This window comes from Acomys russatus, chromosome 8, assembly GCF_903995435.1.
Source record: "Acomys russatus chromosome 8, mAcoRus1.1, whole genome shotgun sequence".
Lineage (NCBI taxonomy): Eukaryota > Metazoa > Chordata > Mammalia > Rodentia > Muridae > Acomys > Acomys russatus.
The window spans coordinates 6,929,395-6,948,158 of NC_067144.1; the positions used below are offsets into that span (position 1 = coordinate 6,929,395).

The following is an 18,764-nucleotide window of genomic DNA, read 5'->3' on the forward strand; positions in this document are numbered from 1 at the left end:
TTTCCCAATGTCCTGGTGATCCTTTGAAACATTTCTTCATCTACCGCCCTCCTTTCCTTATCCCTACACACACACACACACACACACACACACACACACACACACCCTGCTGTCTTCTCCTGTCCTCTCCAACTGAAACTGGTGTGGGAGGGTGTCGTAACGCCCAGTCACTCAAGGCCAACAGGTGGCCCCAACACTACAGGTCTCAGCACAGTAGGAAAAAACTCCACAGCCTTGGAAAGAATTTACCCAGAAACCTCCCCTTCCTCACATCCAACAACACCAACCACTTCCTGGGGGAGAGGCGGGAGGAAGAAAAGAAAAAAAGAAAAAGAAAAGAAAAGGGAGCACCCTGGCTTAGAACTCCCAGTAGATCTAGATGAAACACTTACACCAGAGAGGGTGTGGAGAGGGCTGGGGGTGCTACCCAAACACCAGCATATGTAAAATGGAGGTAAATTTATGGGCCAGAACCTGAATACATATTTGGAGTGAAAAGCATCTAGCAGTCACCTAAAATGTGTGTGTTACATGCATGTGCACATGTATATTACCAAGTGTGTGAACACACATGTGTATGCATATAGAGTCCAAGGATGACCCTGGGTGTCTTCCTCCATCCCCCTCTGTGGCCAGCATTTGCTACTTTGTGTGTTTTTTTTTTTTTTTTTTTAATTTATTCTTGTTACATCTCAATGTTTGTGTGTTCTTATTTTTTTCCCCACCCTTTCCACTCCTTTTCTTCTTTCCTTTCAGCCCCCTAACACTAGAGAGAGAGCAAAGGAAGCAACATTATCTTTACTTCCCGCTGATTAGGGGTGTTGAGTTCCTTGGGGCAGGTCTGAGCCTCACCGGCAGATTTCATTTCTATTCGCTGTTGTTCCGTCTTTGCACACGACTACTTAGCAAACCTCAACAACGGCAACCAACCAAAACCAACCCAACAGCAACGCCATCTCTTGGGGCCCTAGCATTTATATACTGTCTAAAAAGCTCCCAGAATTCCAAATGTCACACAATCACAGAAACTATGTGCAGCTGGCAAAACCACACACACACACACACCCCAGAACACAAGGCAAATCAGAACTGCTGTGAAACAGCGCCATATCACCACACCTTGGATTTAAATGAAGTATATTTTTATAATATTTTTTTAAGAATCCAAACTATACCACTCCACATTTTATATTAAGGTGGGGTCTCTGATTTGATCCCAAGCTCACCCAGCTTGCCAGCTTGCTCCAAGGACCCTCTGTCTCTGTCACCCCAGTGCTGGGATACAGGTGAGCCGCCACCAGCAGCAGCAGCATTTATGTAGGTGCCGGGATCCAAACTCTTGTCCTCATGTATGCATAGCAAATGCTTCTATCTGCTGAGCTATCCTCCAGCGGAAAATGTTTTGCAGACAAATGGGAATTGTTTTTAAGAACATGAGGACTAAGGGGCTGGAGCGATACCTCTGCAGAATGCTGCTCTTCCAGAGGGCCCAGGTTCAATTCCCAGCACACAATCGGGGGATCTGATGCCCTCTTGTGGCTTCTGCAGGTACCTGCATATCCATGGTGTACACACACACACACACACACACACACATTAAAAACAATCTTTTTTTTTTAGGATAATGTAAGTCTTGGGATATAGCTCAGATCATAGAATGTTTGCCTTGCATGCATTAATACTTTGGGTTCTGTTCCCAGCACACAAAATAGTAAATGAAAAATTTTTAAATTTTAGCTGGGTATGGTGGTACATTCCTTTAATCCCAGTACTTTGGGGGGGGGCTGGCACATGGGGTGGGGGGAGCAGAGGCAGGTGAATCTCTGAGTTCGAGGCCAGCCTGGTCTACAGAGTGAGTTCCAGGACAGGCAAGGATACACAGAGAAACCCTATCTTGAAAAAGGAAAAAAAAATAATTTTAAGAATACATTTTAGCTTGGCAGTGGTGGCATATGCCTTTAATCCCAGCACTTGGGAGGCAGAGGCAGGTAGATCACTGTGAGTTTGAGGCCAGCCTGGTCTACAAAGCGAGCCCAGGACAGTCAAGGATACACAGAGAGACCCTGTATCGAAAAACAAAACAAAACAAAACAAACAAACAAAAGAATACATTTTAGCGGGGTGTGCTGGTGCTTTAATCCCAGCACTCAAGGAATAATAATAATAATAATAATAATAATAATAATAATAATAATAATAATAATAATAATAATAAATAATAAATAAACTATTTTAAATCAGACATAGAAGAATTTAGGGGGCTAAGACAAGACTATCTCAAATTCAAGGCCAGATCAGGGTACAAATGAATTCAAAACTAATCTGGGCTACAGAGCCACATCCTGTATAAAAATGACAAAAATAGGTCATTGATGGCTCAGTGGGTAAGGGCACTTGGCACCAAGCCTGACAGCCTGAGTACAATGCCAGGACCTGTGCACTGTAATGAGAAACCCAAATCCTATAAACTGGCCTCTAATTTTCATATACATGTTGTGCCACACACACACATGTACACACATAAAATATATAGAACAATTTTTTAATAAAAATACTTTATATTTTATACTTAAAATTATTTAATATTTAATTACAAAAATATAAAATAGTATTTCAAAATTTAAAATAGACAAAACAGGCCAGATGATGGTGGCACATGCCTTTAATCCCAGCACTAGGGAGGCAAAGGCAGGCAGATCTCTGAGTTCAAATCCAGCCCGGTCTACAGAGTAAGTTCCAGGACAGCCAGGGATGCACAGAGAAACATTGTCTCAGGGGGAAAAAGACAAAACAAAACCAGCCAGTTATGATAGATGGTAGATCGCACTTGTAATCCCAGTATTTAGGAGTATGAGGCAGGAGGATTGCCATAAACTTAAGGCCAGTCTGATCTTAGAGTTTCTAGGCCAACCTGGGCTACAGAGTGAAACCCTGTTTCAACAGAACAAAACAAACAAACAAACAAAAAATAATGCATCATATTTAACCCATCATATCTAAAAATTGCCATGTCAATGTAATCACAATAATAAATGTGAGATTTGCTTTGTTTTGTTTTAATTCTTTTCTGAACCTTAGTCTTCAAGCCAGTGCACACCCTGCACCTACAGCTTATCTCAGTTTGCACTGGCTGCATTTCACTCGTCCAGTGGCTACATGTAGCTAACAGCTACTGTATTGTTTCTCAAAGGATGGCTGACAGACTACCTGTATCTTCTGGTTGAGAACTCAGGCTCCTTACCTAGAAACAACTCCTGGCAAAACCTGGGCCTGGCATACATAAGTTTCTAGATTCATCCCAGCACCAAATGTATGCATGAATGAATGAATGGATGGATGAATGAGTGAGTGGATGAATGAGTGAGTGAGTGAATGAATGAGTGAGTGAATGAATGAGTGAGTGAGTGAATGAATGAAGAGGTGAGTGAAGTGAATGTGAGTGATGGTGAGTGATGAGTGATGAGTGCGGAGTGACGATGAATGAGGTGAATGAGTGAATGGTGGATGATGAATGAGTGAGCGTGCCTGAGTGACTCATGGTGAGTGATGCCTGCGAGTGCGTGACTGAGGTGCGCTCCTGAGCCGTCCACCAGCGCTCTGCCTCGAGAAGGCTCGCAGCGAGCCATGGCAAAGAGACAGCAGGGTGAAGGACCAGACAGGGGCCAGGCTGCCCTACCCTGATCTCAGGAAATAACAGTGACTTTTGTCCCTGGGTGACAGATCACATTCCCACCCCGTGACCCAGTGAGCACACCCAAGCAAAGACACTGGGACAGAGTATTCTCCTGAGACAGCTGGGACTAAACTTGAGGCTCAGGGGTGACGAGGCGAGAACTGAGGACATCCGTGGAGGTAGACAATTGACCTGTGGAACTGAAGTTGAGTTCAGGGCTCAGGGCAGGTCACGCGGGCCTAGCAGAAAGCCTGGCTTGGGGAATTCCCATGATTGAAAGCTAGGTACACTGCAGTTCCCCACAGTCAGGAGGGTAGATTTGTCTGCCAAGAGGCACGGGAGAGAACATAGCACTTGGGTAGAACGAGACACTTGGCTGATGGGTAGGCTTGGCCCATTTCTTCCTAGCTCTGTGACACCAAGCTGGCAGTTTGAGATTAGTCACTGCCAAAGAAATCAACATAGAACCTGGAAACTGTATAAGTCAGCACTGACCACTGCGCCCCACTACAACAACACACCACTGAAAAGACACAGGCCATCTACCAGAGAGGCAAATGCAAGCCATCTGTTCTAAGTGTGAGGATTCTCTCGGTCTGTCTATCTCTCTGTCTCTGTCTGTCTGTCTCTCTCTCTCTCTCTCTCTCCTTCTCTGTGTCTGCCTGTCTCTGTCTCATAAAGACACATATTTTTTAATATAGTGATAATGCTGGGCACTGTGATGCATACCTGTAACCCCTGCACTCAGGGAGGCAGAGGCAGGTGGATCTCTGTGAGTTTGAGACCAGCTGGGTCTACAAAGCAAAATAGCCGAGGCTCACACAGAGGAAACCTTGTCTCTAAATAAATAAATAAATTATACACACACACACATATATATAACAAACTTAACTTTTAAATCTACCTAGGAAGGTAGTTAATTAGATAACTGCACTGGTTTCGGCCTTTGGGAAAAGTGAGAGAAAAATAAAACCATCCAGGACAAACATAGAAAGCAATGCCAGCCAATAGGGCTGGGGAAGGGGTACCCGGGGCTGTGAGGTTTTGGGTCATTGACATTTTCTCTCTTTCCACACACTTCTTTCTGTCTTACAGACTCCCTAAATTTAAAACCCCAGGTGTGACAATGAACCCTGGGAAAGGTGAGTGACAAGCTTTTTGCAAGCTGGGGCCCCGCCCTCAGCCCTGTGAGTAGCCATGGGAAATTCTTAGGCTCTAGGCAAGAGATCCAGAAAGGGTCTTTGTCCTTTATGATTCGACCCTCTGCAACTCAGGGTGTCCTCCTTCTGAGTTTGCTAGAAAGCTGATATTTAGACAGCCAGGCCGAGCCGCCAAATTTCCCATCTCCTCTTCCTTCCATGGGTCTCCAGCCTTGCCTGGTGAGCGCCAGCTATGTAGTTCAAGCCAGCCTGAATTAGCTAGCCCAAAGGAAAGAGGCTCTCTGGGAACAGAAAAATTCCCCATGGGATACTGCTGGGGGTTACCATAAGAAGAATAAGGTCACCACCAAGCTTTTCTGTGACATACACAATTTGTGAAATGTCCTACATATATTTTATTAAGTCAGAGGCTGAGGTCAGTATTACCTGTGGGGGTGCTCTCCCAGAGAATATCTGGCCAGGTGAGACCCCCCCCGCCCCCGGTCACGGACAGGAACCTCACCTGTGATTCTCCCCAGCTTCCCTTTGTACATTTCTCCAACAAATCCAGCTATGTGGGCTCCTAGGCTTACGCCAACCATATAGATGCTGTCCAGCGAAGCTCCGTTGTCCTAGAAGTTCATTAATAAATTGTGAGCGTTCAAGAAATTGACCACGCTTGCAGAGGTTTCCTATTTACATTGGAGTACTAAGTACGCGGTAGCTATTGTCTCACTTGGGCTATTTTGTGTGTGCATAGATAGGCATGCTCGTCTCTACATTTATGCATCGAGACCAAAGGTCAAAAGTCAGGTGTCAGGGTGGAGAGAATAGCTCAGTGGTTAGGAAGACTTGTTGCTCTTGCAGAGGAGCCAGGTTCGATTCTCAGCACCCACATAGCAGCTCACGAGTGTATGTAACTCAGTTCCAGGGGTCTCCAATGCTGCCTTCTGACTTCTGCACGGAGGCACCAACATGGTGCGCATATATACGTGCAGGCAAAACACTCATATACATAAAAGCAAATAAAAAACTCTTTCTTTTGAAATTAACTGTCTCCCTCTGTTGCTCTCCACTTTGTTTTTTGAGACAGGGTCTCTCACAGAGCCAGGAGTTAGCTGATGTGGTGAGACTGGCCAGCAAGCCCCAGGGATTCTCCTAGGTCTTCCCTGGGTCTGGGATTACAGGCATACACCGCTGTGCCCAGATTTTTTTATATAGGTGCTTGGGGTTGAGCTCAGATCTTCATGCTTGCACACCAAGTGTTTGTCACCTGAGGCAACTCCTCAGCCCTTGTCGTCTCGTGGAAATGTCATAAGAGGCCTGGAATAGTAGCTCAGCTGTACTGCACGTGCCTCCTATGTTGTACGTGTGGCAGGAAAAGAGTTCAAGTTAAAGCATCCTGCAAGGCCGCTGGTGCTGATGCTGCTACTACTATTTTCAAATACAAATAAGCAAAGTGAATTCTATACCAATGTATCTAAAATTAAACTTATTTTGCATCTATGTACAAAACTGTCTCTGCCATCTTCTCATCTGGGAAGCTGCTAACCTGAACTCCCTGTCTACTCAGGTAATTAATTTTATTGCTTCTCAAGTCTCTGATGGGGTTAAAGATCAGATAGTTTAGTTTTACAATTAAGCTTAGTTGTTTAGGGGTTAAGATGTTTTTAGGTCTAGATAGGTGTTTTAAGTTGATAGTGATGAGATATGATAGATATTGATTTACATTCAGAATTTTAGACTCACCAAAATAGCAAAGATGTTTTCTTCAAGGTTGCCAAATACAAACAGCCAAAACACTATGAATGTAACATTTATATAATTCCTGTTTCGTGGTTCTTCTTGCTGTAGGTAGTTTACTGTATATATGTGTAATAATATAAATGTGTATGTAAAAATATTTAATTAAGGGGACTGGTGAGACGGTTCAAGGGTTAAGAATACTGGCTGCTCTTCCAGAGGTCCTGAGTTCGATTCCCAGCAACCACATGGTGGCTCCCAGCCATCTATAAGATGATATGATGCCTTCTTCGAGTGTGCAGGTGTACATGCAGGAAGAGCACTGTATATAAAAATTATAAATAAATCTTTTAAAAATATATTTAACTTTTTAAAAAGGGAATTGAAACCCCGAGTTGAGGTCCTCTGGCCCAGGCAAAGCAGTCCTAGAGGACGCAGAGCAGGATTCAAGCCAACCTGCTAGCCTCAGATTTGTGTCTTGGTGCCTCCACTCCTGACTCTCCCCTGGTTGCCAACCAGAGACATCTCTAGGGCTTCCAGATTGAGGAGGGGCTGATAAAGCATTTTGATGGAGTCTCCATGCCAGGGGGAAAAATGGGGGAGGGCAGACCACACTGATCACAGGCTGCTGGACAGCATGCTCTGAGCACCCCAAATGTTAACTGGCTTGCCGAGGAGCTCATATAAAACTCATGTCACCACCAGCCTCAGTGGTCACCGTGTGGGAGTCTCTGTGAAATTGCTCGGGGTGTGCGTGCGTGCGTGTTTGTGTGTGTGTGTGTGTGTGTGTGATTTTAGGGGGTGCTTTTATTGTTGTTGTTTGTTTGTTGTTGTTTTCAAGACAGGATTTCACTGTGTAGCCCTGGCTGTTCTAGAACTTGCTCTGTAGACTAGAGTGGCCTTAAACTCATAGAGATCCACCTGCCTCTGCCTCCTAAGTGCTGAGATTACAAGAATGCACCACCACAACTCAAGTCCCATTTTGTTGTTATTGTTGTTTAAAAGGGGTGGGGCATCTCGTAAGATCATTCATTAAATAAAAGCTAAGGCTCTGCCTTTGGAAGCCTTCTAAAACACTCATGTCCTATTAAACCATGCATTTTCTGTCTTTTTATCTCTCTCTTTTTCTTTTTTTTTTTTTTTTTGGTTTTCAAGACAGGATTTCTCTGTGTATCCCTGGCTATCCTGGACTCACTTTGTAGACCAGGCTGCCCTTGAATCACGAAGATGTGCCTGCCTCTGCCTCCCGAGTGCTGGGATTAAAGGCTTGCAGCAGAATGCCTGGCTGAACCATGTGTTTTCACTATGGTGGAATAATCTGGACACTAGTCTCTTGGTCTTCTGGCTGAACAAGCTACAGAAGTCGCAGGAGGTCCAAGCACTTAAACCAAGAACGCTTTGCTGAGCCTCTCCTACTCAAAGATAAGTCTCATAGTCGAAAAATGATGCTCCTTTCACAAGGCCTTTTATCATTAGCTATGGAAGATTATGAGGACAGAAGATCTACAACATAGCCGGGTGTGGTGGTGGCGCACGCCTTTAATCCCAGCACTCGGGAGGCAGAGGCAGGCGGATCGCTGTGAGTTCGAGGCCAGCCTGGTCTACAAAGTGAGTCCAGGATAGCCAAGACTACACAGAGAAACCCTGTCTTGGAAAACCAAAGAAATAAAAAATAAAATAAAATGACAGCATTGCTCCATACCTCTTCGTGTGGAGGTGGGCAACCTGGAGAGCCACCCTCTCTTTCCTGGGTTTGTTCAGATCTGCCCAATATTACAAAACATTACCAATGACACCCACACCCACCCACCCACACCCACCCACACACCACCCCCACACCATCCAAACAAGTCATGCCTCTTGGCTTTGAGTCTCCAAACAAGCAGCTAAATAAAGTCATCTGAGAGGAGTCTTTCTTACCAACATCTGGTCGATAAATTCCTTCAGAATCAGAGCAACTTTTCTGGTGTTGCTAGAAGCGTGGCTGTATATCACGGTCGCAGCTCCCCGGTTCCAATCAACAACCACCACGTTCATGTCCTGAACATCAAGCAAACTCTGTACCAACTCCTCCATCCAAACCGGAGGGGAGCCTGTTGGCCGGAAGCCGTGGATAATAAAGGTGGTTCTCATGGTCACGTTTAAGCTCCCCAGAGCTGTGGAGTTGATGACTTGTGCGCAGGTGCGGTCTCTCCGCGTGTAGAGCATCAGCCTTACATTTAGCCCTGTACCAACCACTGCGCTGTGGAAGCTCAGTTTGGTGAAGGACGGGCATGTTTCATCCGTGTCTGGAAATAAGAGCGAGACATCATCACGCGGGTTAAATGCTGGGATCCACCCCTTGGTGTACTCCCATTCCTCAGGGCACCTCGCAAGAGGCCCGATCTAGTTGAATGAAGCTGAAAAGTCATACTTAACCCAGTATGTCTAAGGACTGGTACCTGGTTTCTCTAGACATCTTTTTCCAGGCTCTCTCAAGGTCGAAGTCACAAGTTAGCCCAGTGCGGCCTTTTGCAACGCACTCAGCCACAAGCAAATCCTCACTCAAGTTCCCCAAGCACCTGTGGGAGCCTCACTCACAGCACATCCTCTTTCGGGGGATGCATTATGGGTGTTGGGGATGAGTATGTCTGTCCTGTGAGACACCATGCTCCTGCGATGGTAATTTCTAACCTGTGTGGCCTCAAAGAAACAGAACACAGCAGAAGAGGCAGCAATGGAGTCTTCTCGGTCTCTTGGGGAGAGCCCTCATCTGGGATGGTGGTCAGAGGGGGGTGTGCCATGCCCTGAGCTGTCTGAAAGTGCACACTGTGTCAGGTGGTGCTGGACCCTTTTCTCCTCATCTCCTCAAGTTCTTCTGTTGAACCTTAGCCCTGCAGAACAGCCTTGGAAGAAAGGTGGACTCACGAGAGAGACAGCACAAACTCTGGAAGATTTTTTTTATTGTTGTCTGAGACAGGATCTTAATATGAGATCCAGGCCAGCTTCAGGCTTACTACGAAACCCAGTTAAACCTCAAACTTGTAGTCCGACTCTCTCACCCTCCTAAGTTCTAGGAGTACAGCTATTCCCTCACCATGAATGCCACTCAATGGGCCAGTGTTTTAAGACTGCTTTCAGCGGGCGGGCGGTGGTGGCGCACGCCTTTAACCCCAGCACTCGGGAGGCAGAGGCAGGCAAATCGCTGTGAGTTCGAGGCCAGCCTGGTCTACAAAGCGAGTCCAGGACAGCCAAGGCTACACTGAGAAACCTTGTCTCAAAAAACAAAAAAAAAGAAAAAGAAAAGAAAAAAGAATGGCCTTCATAGGTTCATATATTTAAACGCTTAGTCACCAGAGAATAACATTATTTGAGAAAAATTAGGGGGTGTGGCTTCATTAGAGTGGGTGTGGCCATGTTGAAGGAAGTGTGTCACTCCTGGTAGGTCTTTGTTTTGGGGGGATTTTGGGGGGGTTTCTTTTTTGGAGGGTTTCAAGACAGGGTTTCTCTGTGTAGCCTTGGCTGTCCTAAACTCACTTTGTAAACCAGGCTGGCCTCGAACTCACAGAGATCCGCCTGCCTCTGCCACCCGAGTGCTGGTATTAAAGGTGTATGCCACCACCGCCAGGCGAAAATCCTAATTCTTAACAAATGTAACTAAAGTGCTTAAAGATAACATACCAGATTCATTGACAAAGGAGTCAGAATATATAAATAGATCGCCAGCTGGCGAGGAAGTGTATGTGCCACATCGGGAAGAATAAATCAGTCTAGGGCTGCAGTGTGGCCTCATGGTTGACATGACATGGTTGAACACAAGCTTGTGCAAGGCCCAGAAAGTCCATAAAGAACCCATTAGTGAATCTACACAAAGGTTTGCTGCTGGTGGTCTGTGTACGCTCTTATTCTTATAGCTTTCCTAAAAAAATGTTCAGGTATGCCAAGCATGGTGGCACACGCCTTTCATCTCAGCACTCGGGAGGCAGAGGCAGGTGGATTGCTGTGAGTTCAAGGCCAGCCTGCTCTACAAAGTGAGTCTAGGACAGCCAAAGCTACAACAGAGAAACCCTGTCTCAGGAAAACAAACAAACAAACAAACAAAACAAAACAAAACAAAAGGAAAGAATTAAATGAAGACTTTTGAGGTCCTTGGGTTTGGACCTTGCCAAAATTGGACTTTTGCAGTATTACATAATGCTTTGATCAAGAACCTGCTATGAGCATTGGTGGCCTACTCAGAGTTGGAAAACACACGTGCACAGGGCCCGGCATCCAACTGCAGCCACCAAGAAACAAAATGCAAAAAGGTTCTATAGAAAGTGGAGCACAGCTGGAGCACCAAATTGGGGAGCATCCCTCAAGGGTGAGCCAGGGAGAAGAGAAGGGACCAGGGATGGAACAGGAGGAGAAGGCCTCAAACTTGGGATAGGCCACCAATAGGCAAGGGACCCTCTGGACACACCTGTCTGTTCTGACTTCCCTCTGTGGAATTTGAGAACCCAAATGAGCTAGAGTCATGGGTCACCGGCAGCCGTGGGGTTTACCACAGTAATAGTAACCAAAGCGATCCACCGCGCTCTGCACCCCGCATCCAGCCTGGTACGGTGAGGCACGGCTCCTGTAGAGGGCCAACACTTCCATGCCACCCCTTTACTTCCTCTTCCTGGAGAAGAAAGGCCCTTGGAGAACATGCACTGCACCTGCGTGCCTGCTTGGAGAGCCCATCCCAGAGCAATAACTGTCTAACTTGTCATCTTCTAGAATAGGAGGTGCTGGCATGAGGCTGAGCCCTTTGGGTCCTTATCCATCCATAAAGCTAAGCTTTGGTCCAGTCTGTGCAACCTGGTCTCCAGATGGCATGGGGAAAGCTTGTCATTTTTCACCAGCTCCCTACGTGTCCAAGAGAGGGATGTGGCTGGGATTAATCCTGAATGAGGTCACACTGGAGGAGCCAGATGTCTCCTTACTTAATTACTAGGTTTCTTCACCTCAGGACACGTGAACCGCAGGCCTATGGGTCAGAAGCCACACAGTCACCTGGCTCCTTGTAATACCACGCCTGGTACAAAAGTAAACTTACTGTTTTATTTTTTTTTCCTAATTAAAAAATATTCTATGAATTGGTCGTGTGCATGCCTTGTACCCACAGAGGCCAGAAAGGGGCATCAGACCCCCTGAAACTGGAGTAACACATGATTATGAGCTGCCATGTGGAAGATGGAAGTCAAATCCTGGTCCTCTGAAAGAGCAACAAGTGCTCTTACCCACCGTGGTTTCTAGAACTAAACATCTTTTTTTTTTTTTTAAAGATTTATTTATTATAGGAAAAAAAGATTTATTTATTATTATGTGTACAGTGCTCTGCCTGCATGTACATCTGCAGGCCAGAGGAGGGCATGAGATCACGTTATAGATGGTTGTGAGCTACCATGTGGTTGCTGGGAATTGAGCTCATGACCTGTGGAAGAACACTCAGTGTTCTTAACCTGTGAGCCATCTCTCCAGCCGCCTTAGAACTAAACATCTTAAAAAGGAAACACTGAATTGGGGCCACGTTACAAATTAGCTTAAGCCTCTTCGCCTCAGGTACTATGTTGCTGCTGCTCTTGTTGTATCAAATGTGTCCTTAGCATGGAAACTTTTCTGGTGTCAAAATTCTCAGCAATTTGGAGAGCATAGGAAGGCAAGACAGTGTGAGAGACAAATGTGTCCAAGGGCTTCACATATGGAGCTCAGGATGTTTTAATTTGTGCTGGTATATTTAAGGTTGAGAACTACCTTATGCTTCCCAAAGGCAAACAACTTTTGGGCTCTTTTACTGGTTTCTTACAAAGCCAAGGTTACTCCGAGTACAATGGCGTACTCACAGAGCATAGTAAACCGGTTTTTCAAGTTTAACCTTGCCCCTCATAGTTCACTGAAACAGGAGAAATTACACCCATCCTTTTTGGGCTACTTACCCTGAAATAACATTTCTTACGGACACCTGGAAAATTACAACAAAACGGACTCTGTATGCAACGCCCTTTGAGGGAGAATCTAGATTCTGTTCAGAGGTCACCTAATTGTTATTTATGATATTCTTTCTTGCGTTAAGAGAAGCAGATTCTCCCAGCACTCGGGAGGCAGAGGCAGGCGGATCGCTGTGAGTTCGAGGCCAGCCTGGTCTACAAAGTGAGTTTAGGACAGCCAAGGCTACACAGAGAAACCCTGTCTCAAAAAAAGCCGAAAAGAAAAAAGAGAGGGGAGGGGGGACAGAGGGAGGAAGGGAAAGGGGGGCAGGCAGATTCAGGTTGAAGAACAGGACAATCATTAGTGACCTTGCTACCCCGTGTAGCTTGGGCTGGCCTTGAACTGAGCTGCCTCCACTTCTTGTGTGCTCCGATTACAGGTGTGTGCACACCAAGTTTATGCAGTGCTGCAGGTCAAGCCCAGGTCTCACGCGTGTCAGGCGAGCTCTCTGTGCACTGAGCTACATCACTCTCCCCTGAGGCCCTGTCCTATAACAGGGGCCATGTCTACAGACAGCCACGGATGCTCTCCTGCTGCACTCGCAGGGTTCAACCGTTGTGAGTTTCAGCTCACAAAACTGAAAGTATTTACCATTTGGTTCCTTAAAGGCAGCGTTTGTCCACTCTGTTCCAGTGTCTTAAATAAAAAACACAGGCCAGTTTTGGAAAAAGCATGGGCTCGAGAGTCAGCCCCAGGTTTGAGAGTTCGACCCATTACCCATTAGTGATGGAAACTGGCACAACCAATTGCCTCACCTCCTTGAATGCCCATCTTGCATTTATAAGACGACCCTGACAACGCTAAACTCACAGGCAGTGCTACCCAAAAGTAGGTTGTATTCGAAGCCAAAAACATGTGTCCCTACACAGATGTAATGGTATGAATGTAAAACATCTCCAACGGGGTCATGAGTTGGGAAAGTGGCATTGTTTTAAAGGGCGGTAGAATCCCTGTGAAGTGGGCCCTAGCTGAAAAAAATGGCCCCCCAAGAGCCAGGCCAACAAGGATTCTTGCGTGGGCTGTGTCCTCTTACAAAGCCAGCCAACAAAAACAAACAAAAAACAAAGCAAGCTAAAGAAGCCCTGCCTCCCTTAATTGCTTCTGGTAGGTATTTTGATAACAGCAACAGAGGGATTAATTCAAACTGCTCTTTAAAGAGCTGAGGTATGGCTCAGTGGGGGTGCATAGCACTTGTGAGGCCCTGGGCTCAATCCTCAGCACCACACACCTGTACAAACACACACACACACACACACACACACACACACACACACACACACGCTTTTGGTATTTTGAACCAACTGAAAACAGTTCATCAACACTCTACCATAAAGAAAAAGAAGTGAGCCAGGAGGTGGTGGTGAGAAACTGTAAAACTGTAAAATTATAAAATGTAAGACCTGAGGCTTCTCCCATTTCTCGTTACTACTAGCCTCAGGAGTTCCACCCTAGTTCCCAGAATAGCTACATGCGAGCTCCCAACTACCAAAGGTCCCATACAGTTTCCAGTAACCGCCCTAGGGACCCACACCCAAGTCCCCACAAGAGGTCTCCCAACGCCAATGTTCATATGGTCTAACTTGATAAGCAAGCCCCCCCCCCCCCCCCGCTTTGTGGTTTTAGCCTTTAAAAACTAGCCTGTAACAGCTACTCAGGGTCCTTCACCTCCTGAGTGCTGAGGGACCCTGACATATCAACAATTGGGACTTCTGATGTGTCAGTAATAAATTTTACCTATATATCCAGCCTGTGTGACTTGAGTGGTCTCTTGCGGCAACTCCCTTCCTGAATTGGACTCTAGGGTCCAACAGTGGCACACACCTTTAATCTCAGCACAAGGGAGGCAGAGGCAGGTGATCTCTGTGAGTTCGAGGACAGCCTGAGCCTGGTCTACAAAGTGAGGCCAGGGCTACACAGAGAAACCCTGTTTCAAAAAAAAAGAAACCACACACACACACACACACACACACACACACACACACACACACAGGGGCTGGAGAGATGGCTCAGCAGTTAAGAGCACTCATTGCCTGCTCTTCTAGAGGTCCTGAGTTCAATTCCCAGCAACCACATGGTGGCTCACAACCATCCATAATGTAATCTGATGCCCTGTTCTGGCCTGCGGGTGTACATGCAGGCAGAGCTCTGCACACATAATAAATAAAGTTTTAAAAACACACACACACATACACACAAAAAGAAAGAAACAACGAAAGAAAGAAAAGAAAAAGAAAGACCAAACAAAAAACAAAGAAGAAAGAAAGAGAGAAAGAAAAAAAAAGGACGGGGAAGAGACTCTCTAAATAAAGCTCCGTATAATTCAGGAACAGGTGGCTGATTGAAAATGACTTGTTTTACCACGCAGAATAGGTGATAAAAACCAAAAGCAGCTTGCCCGTCTTTAAGAAAAATGTTGGCATTCTGTTCACTAGACGTGCACCTGCAATACTTCCAATTCTGGAGCATCCCTTTCGGGCCAGCTAGCTGGCTCAGTGGTGAGGACCACTGCTGTTGGGCCTAAGGACCTGACTGCAGACTCCTCACAGTGCGTGGAGAGAACTGAGCTTCAGCCTGTTCTCTGAATTCCACTAGCACTTTGTGGTGTGTGCACATGCACACCCAAGCAAACGAATATAAATAGATAAACTAGTTAATTAAGTGTATTTTTTTTTTTAATTAAAAAAGTGGGGCTGGAGAGATGGTCCATCAGTTAAGGTCACTGGCTGATCTTCCCAAGGACAGGGGTGTGATTCCCAGCACCCACATGGCAGCTCACAGCTATCCGTAACTCCGGGCCCAGAAGACTTAGACATCCTCTCCTGGCTGCTATGGATACCAAATGCTCATGGTACACAGAATATGTTCAGGAAAACACTCGCACACAAAGTAAGATCGCAAAAAAGAATTAAATTACTTATCCTGATGTCTGAGGGGTTTGTTTGGTTTTGGTTGGGTTTTTTTTTATGTTTCTTTGTTTTCGTTTGTTTGTTTGTTTTGTTTGAGGGTTTCTTGTAGCCTTGGTTGTCCTGGACTCTCTTTGTAGACCAGGCTGGCCTTGAACTCAGAGATCTGCCTGCCTCTGCTAGGGTTACAGGAGTGCGCCACCGCGCCTGGCTGATGTTTAAGTTTTGATGCCCCTCTTCTTATATGGTTTTCTGAGGAATGTTGTCCTCCTCCCTCACTCTACCCTAACCCCTAGACTGTCAGGATCATTCTAAGAATCTTAAATGATGCCTTATGAGGTTTCCAGAACCTTGGTACATGGTAGATGCTAAAAATTTAGCAACTGCTGATGTTGATGATAGACTGGAAAAATAGTATTTACCACCTAGGGTTGTACAAAGACTTGAATCACTACAGTCAAGGTGGACTGGAAATAAATCCTAATATAGTTATTATAAATCTTCCAGTTTTATTCTAAGCTTCATTTATTAGCATATTAATATGATTTTTAACACTTGCAATCAGTTTAGAGAATTGAGTTCTACTGTCTTAATCCTTTGCATTATTTTACTTTTGAACTTTTAAAACATCCTTATTATTATTGTGTGTGTGCATGCGTGTGCCCTTACATGCCACAGCTCACACATGGGGAGGAGTTGGTGCTCCCCTCCTGCCTTTCCACAGGTTTGGGGGATCCAGCTCAGCTTGCCACGCTTATGCAGCAGGCATTTTTACCCATGCACCCATCTCGCCAGCCCCCTTTGAATTACTTTTAAAACACATTTGGGCATTTCTGAAACGCATCAGAATTATCTTAAGGATTATTTTTCCTTTCCCTCTTTCCGGCATGCATATGTGTGTGCACGTTCACGTGTGTGTGTGTACACATGGGTGAGTGGGCTTATGCATATGGAAACCAGAGGTTGGCAGGTGTCTTCTTCCTCAATCACCCCCACCTTAGAAATGGAGGCAGGAGCTCTCCTTGGAACCCAGAGCTCCCTGGTCCAGCTGGCTAGCTTGCTTAGGGATCATCTGTTCCTGCCCGCAGAGCTCTGAGGTTTAAGTGGGCCTCCATACCTCTTAGGCATTTATATGAGTCATGCTTGTCTGTCAAGTGCTTTATCTCTTGGGCCATTTTCTTGGCCCCAAAGATCTTTCTTTCTTTCGAAGCAGTTAAATGCTGGCACCAGCGAGTTGACTCCATGGGGGAATGCCATTGACGCCAAGCCTGACAACCTGAGTTCTCACTAGCACCCATGCAGCAGAAGTAGAAAGCCAATTCCTACGAGCTGTACTCTGACCTCCACATGTGTATTGTGGCTTGTGTAAACACATGTGATAGAAAATGGTTTCATATTTGGAACCTTATCTGATCCTGGAGTGGAAACACTTCTGCTATATCTCGTCTGCGTTTGAGGTTTCCTGTTAGTTTGCCTTTTCATTTTTAACGTTATTCTTGGGGTTGGGAAAGTAGCTGAGTGTTTGCCCAGTAAGTGTTAAGCCCCCTAGGTTTAAAACCCTAGCATTGTCAGCCACTGCCCCGACCGAAGGCCATTTCCTCAAAACACATTGCCTGTACCGCTTTTACGAGCCCTATAAAAAGTTATATGTCCAAAAAAATAAAAAAAGTTGTACGTCAAGGATGCATGTGGTGGTGCGCACCTTTGTCCCACTGAGTTCAAGACCAGCCTAGTCTACAAAGGCTACAGAGAAATCTTGTCTCAAAATACAAAACAAACAAAAGTTATGTCAGAATTCACAGTCACAAGCTTTGTGTGAAAAGGAAGCAGGTTCCGAGAAGGCCTGAGAACTGCATTTCACTTCATTTTTGTTATCTCACTGTTGAGATTAATATTTACATTTTGATTTTATCATCTTGTATTGGAGATTTCTTGAATTGGAAATTGAACCTGGAACCTCATTCATGCTGGGAGCATATTCTATGCCTGAACTACCACAGCCTCAGCCTGGAAATCAATAATTTTTGTTATAAATATACCATGTACCATTATAAAGAATTTATGTATGTAAAATTATGATTTTGTAATACTGATTTAAATATACCTAGATACATAAAAGTATAAAAATTTGTCCTTGTTAAAAATATGAAAAGAAAAAAAAAAGAAAGAAAAAACTTACCTTCTCTACATGATACAATAAAAATTTACAGTTTCAAAAAGTAAATGATTTAATTTCATATAGGTGAAAAGACATAATTTAGCTATGAAAGAAATTAAAGCCGGGCGTGGTGGCGCACGCCTTTAATCCCAGCACTCGGGAGGCAGAGGCAGGCGAATCGCTGTGAGTTCGAGGCCAGCCTGGTCTACAAAGTGAGTCCAGGATGGCCAAGGCTACACAGAGAGACCCTGTCTCGAAAAACCAAAAAAAAAAAAAAAAAAGAAATTAATACTACCTTAGCTTTTTCAAGTCAATTCAAAGAAATAAGTTTGATCTATGATTGAGGGGGTTAATTCAATCTAAGAAAGTTCATTTTACCCACAGCTCCTGGCCTCAGAAAGGCTTACGCAGAACTTTGAAGGTCCACTAGTAATTTTTAAAAGCTTTGCCTAGGTGACCTACCTGATTTCACCAAGCACAACAAACTGATGAGAAAACACAACCTCAGCATAGGGAGCCTCAAGAGAGCCTGAGTCCCAAACACAAGGATGTGGCCCACTCCGCAGAGCCTTAGCGTTCCCACCCTGCTGTCCGGCTGTCCTTCGGGCCGGCGGGCGGGCGAGCGCTGGGCTAATCCCGAGCCGAGTCGGTGACAACAGGAAGTTCCCGAGGGAGTGACTGCAGCCCTGTTAGTCCTGTCCGACTCTTTGTCTCCTCCTCTTCGCAATAAAAGGCCGGGGACTTTCTGCTTACACAGGAGCGCACATGTTAATGTTCATTTGCATTTGGAGAATGACGGTAAAAAGTTTCGCTCTCCGTGGGCGGTTTACTAGCAGGTGGCCTGGGTGTGTTGAAATCAACCTAATTTGAGATCCTTCTCCCTTATGAATGAAATGACAAATCCGGTCAGTATTCCTCCTCCGGCTGTGTATACAAAACCACTATGTTAATTCACATCCACGTCCTCCACAGATCAGACTTTAGACTTTTTATTAAGAACACTTCTGTGTTTACAAATTTCATCTATGCCTCAGACTAGAGGGAGACCTTTTGTACTGAACTTTATTTTTCATTTCTTTCCATCCAGTCGCCCTTGTAGCCGAGTTTTTAGGTTTTGTTTCTTTATTAGGGGTGGCAGGTGACTGTGGGCTGTGGTC

General features: G+C 45.3%; 1 protein-coding gene across 1 annotated transcript in view; it reads right to left on the minus strand.

Moving 5' to 3' along the window:
• Nucleotides 1–18,371, minus strand: part of Liph (lipase H) — a 34,224-nt gene extending 15,853 nt beyond the window's left edge. The window contains exons 1-3 of the mRNA XM_051150744.1: nt 18,070–18,371; nt 8,476–8,843; nt 5,336–5,444 (exon numbers count right to left, since the gene is read on the minus strand). Of these exons, the coding sequence (XP_051006701.1) occupies nt 5,336–5,444; nt 8,476–8,843; nt 18,070–18,118 (526 nt within the window). The 5' untranslated portion in view covers nt 18,119–18,371. The remainder of the gene's footprint in view (nt 1–5,335; nt 5,445–8,475; nt 8,844–18,069) is intronic.
• Nucleotides 18,372–18,764: the final 393 nt, after the last annotated feature.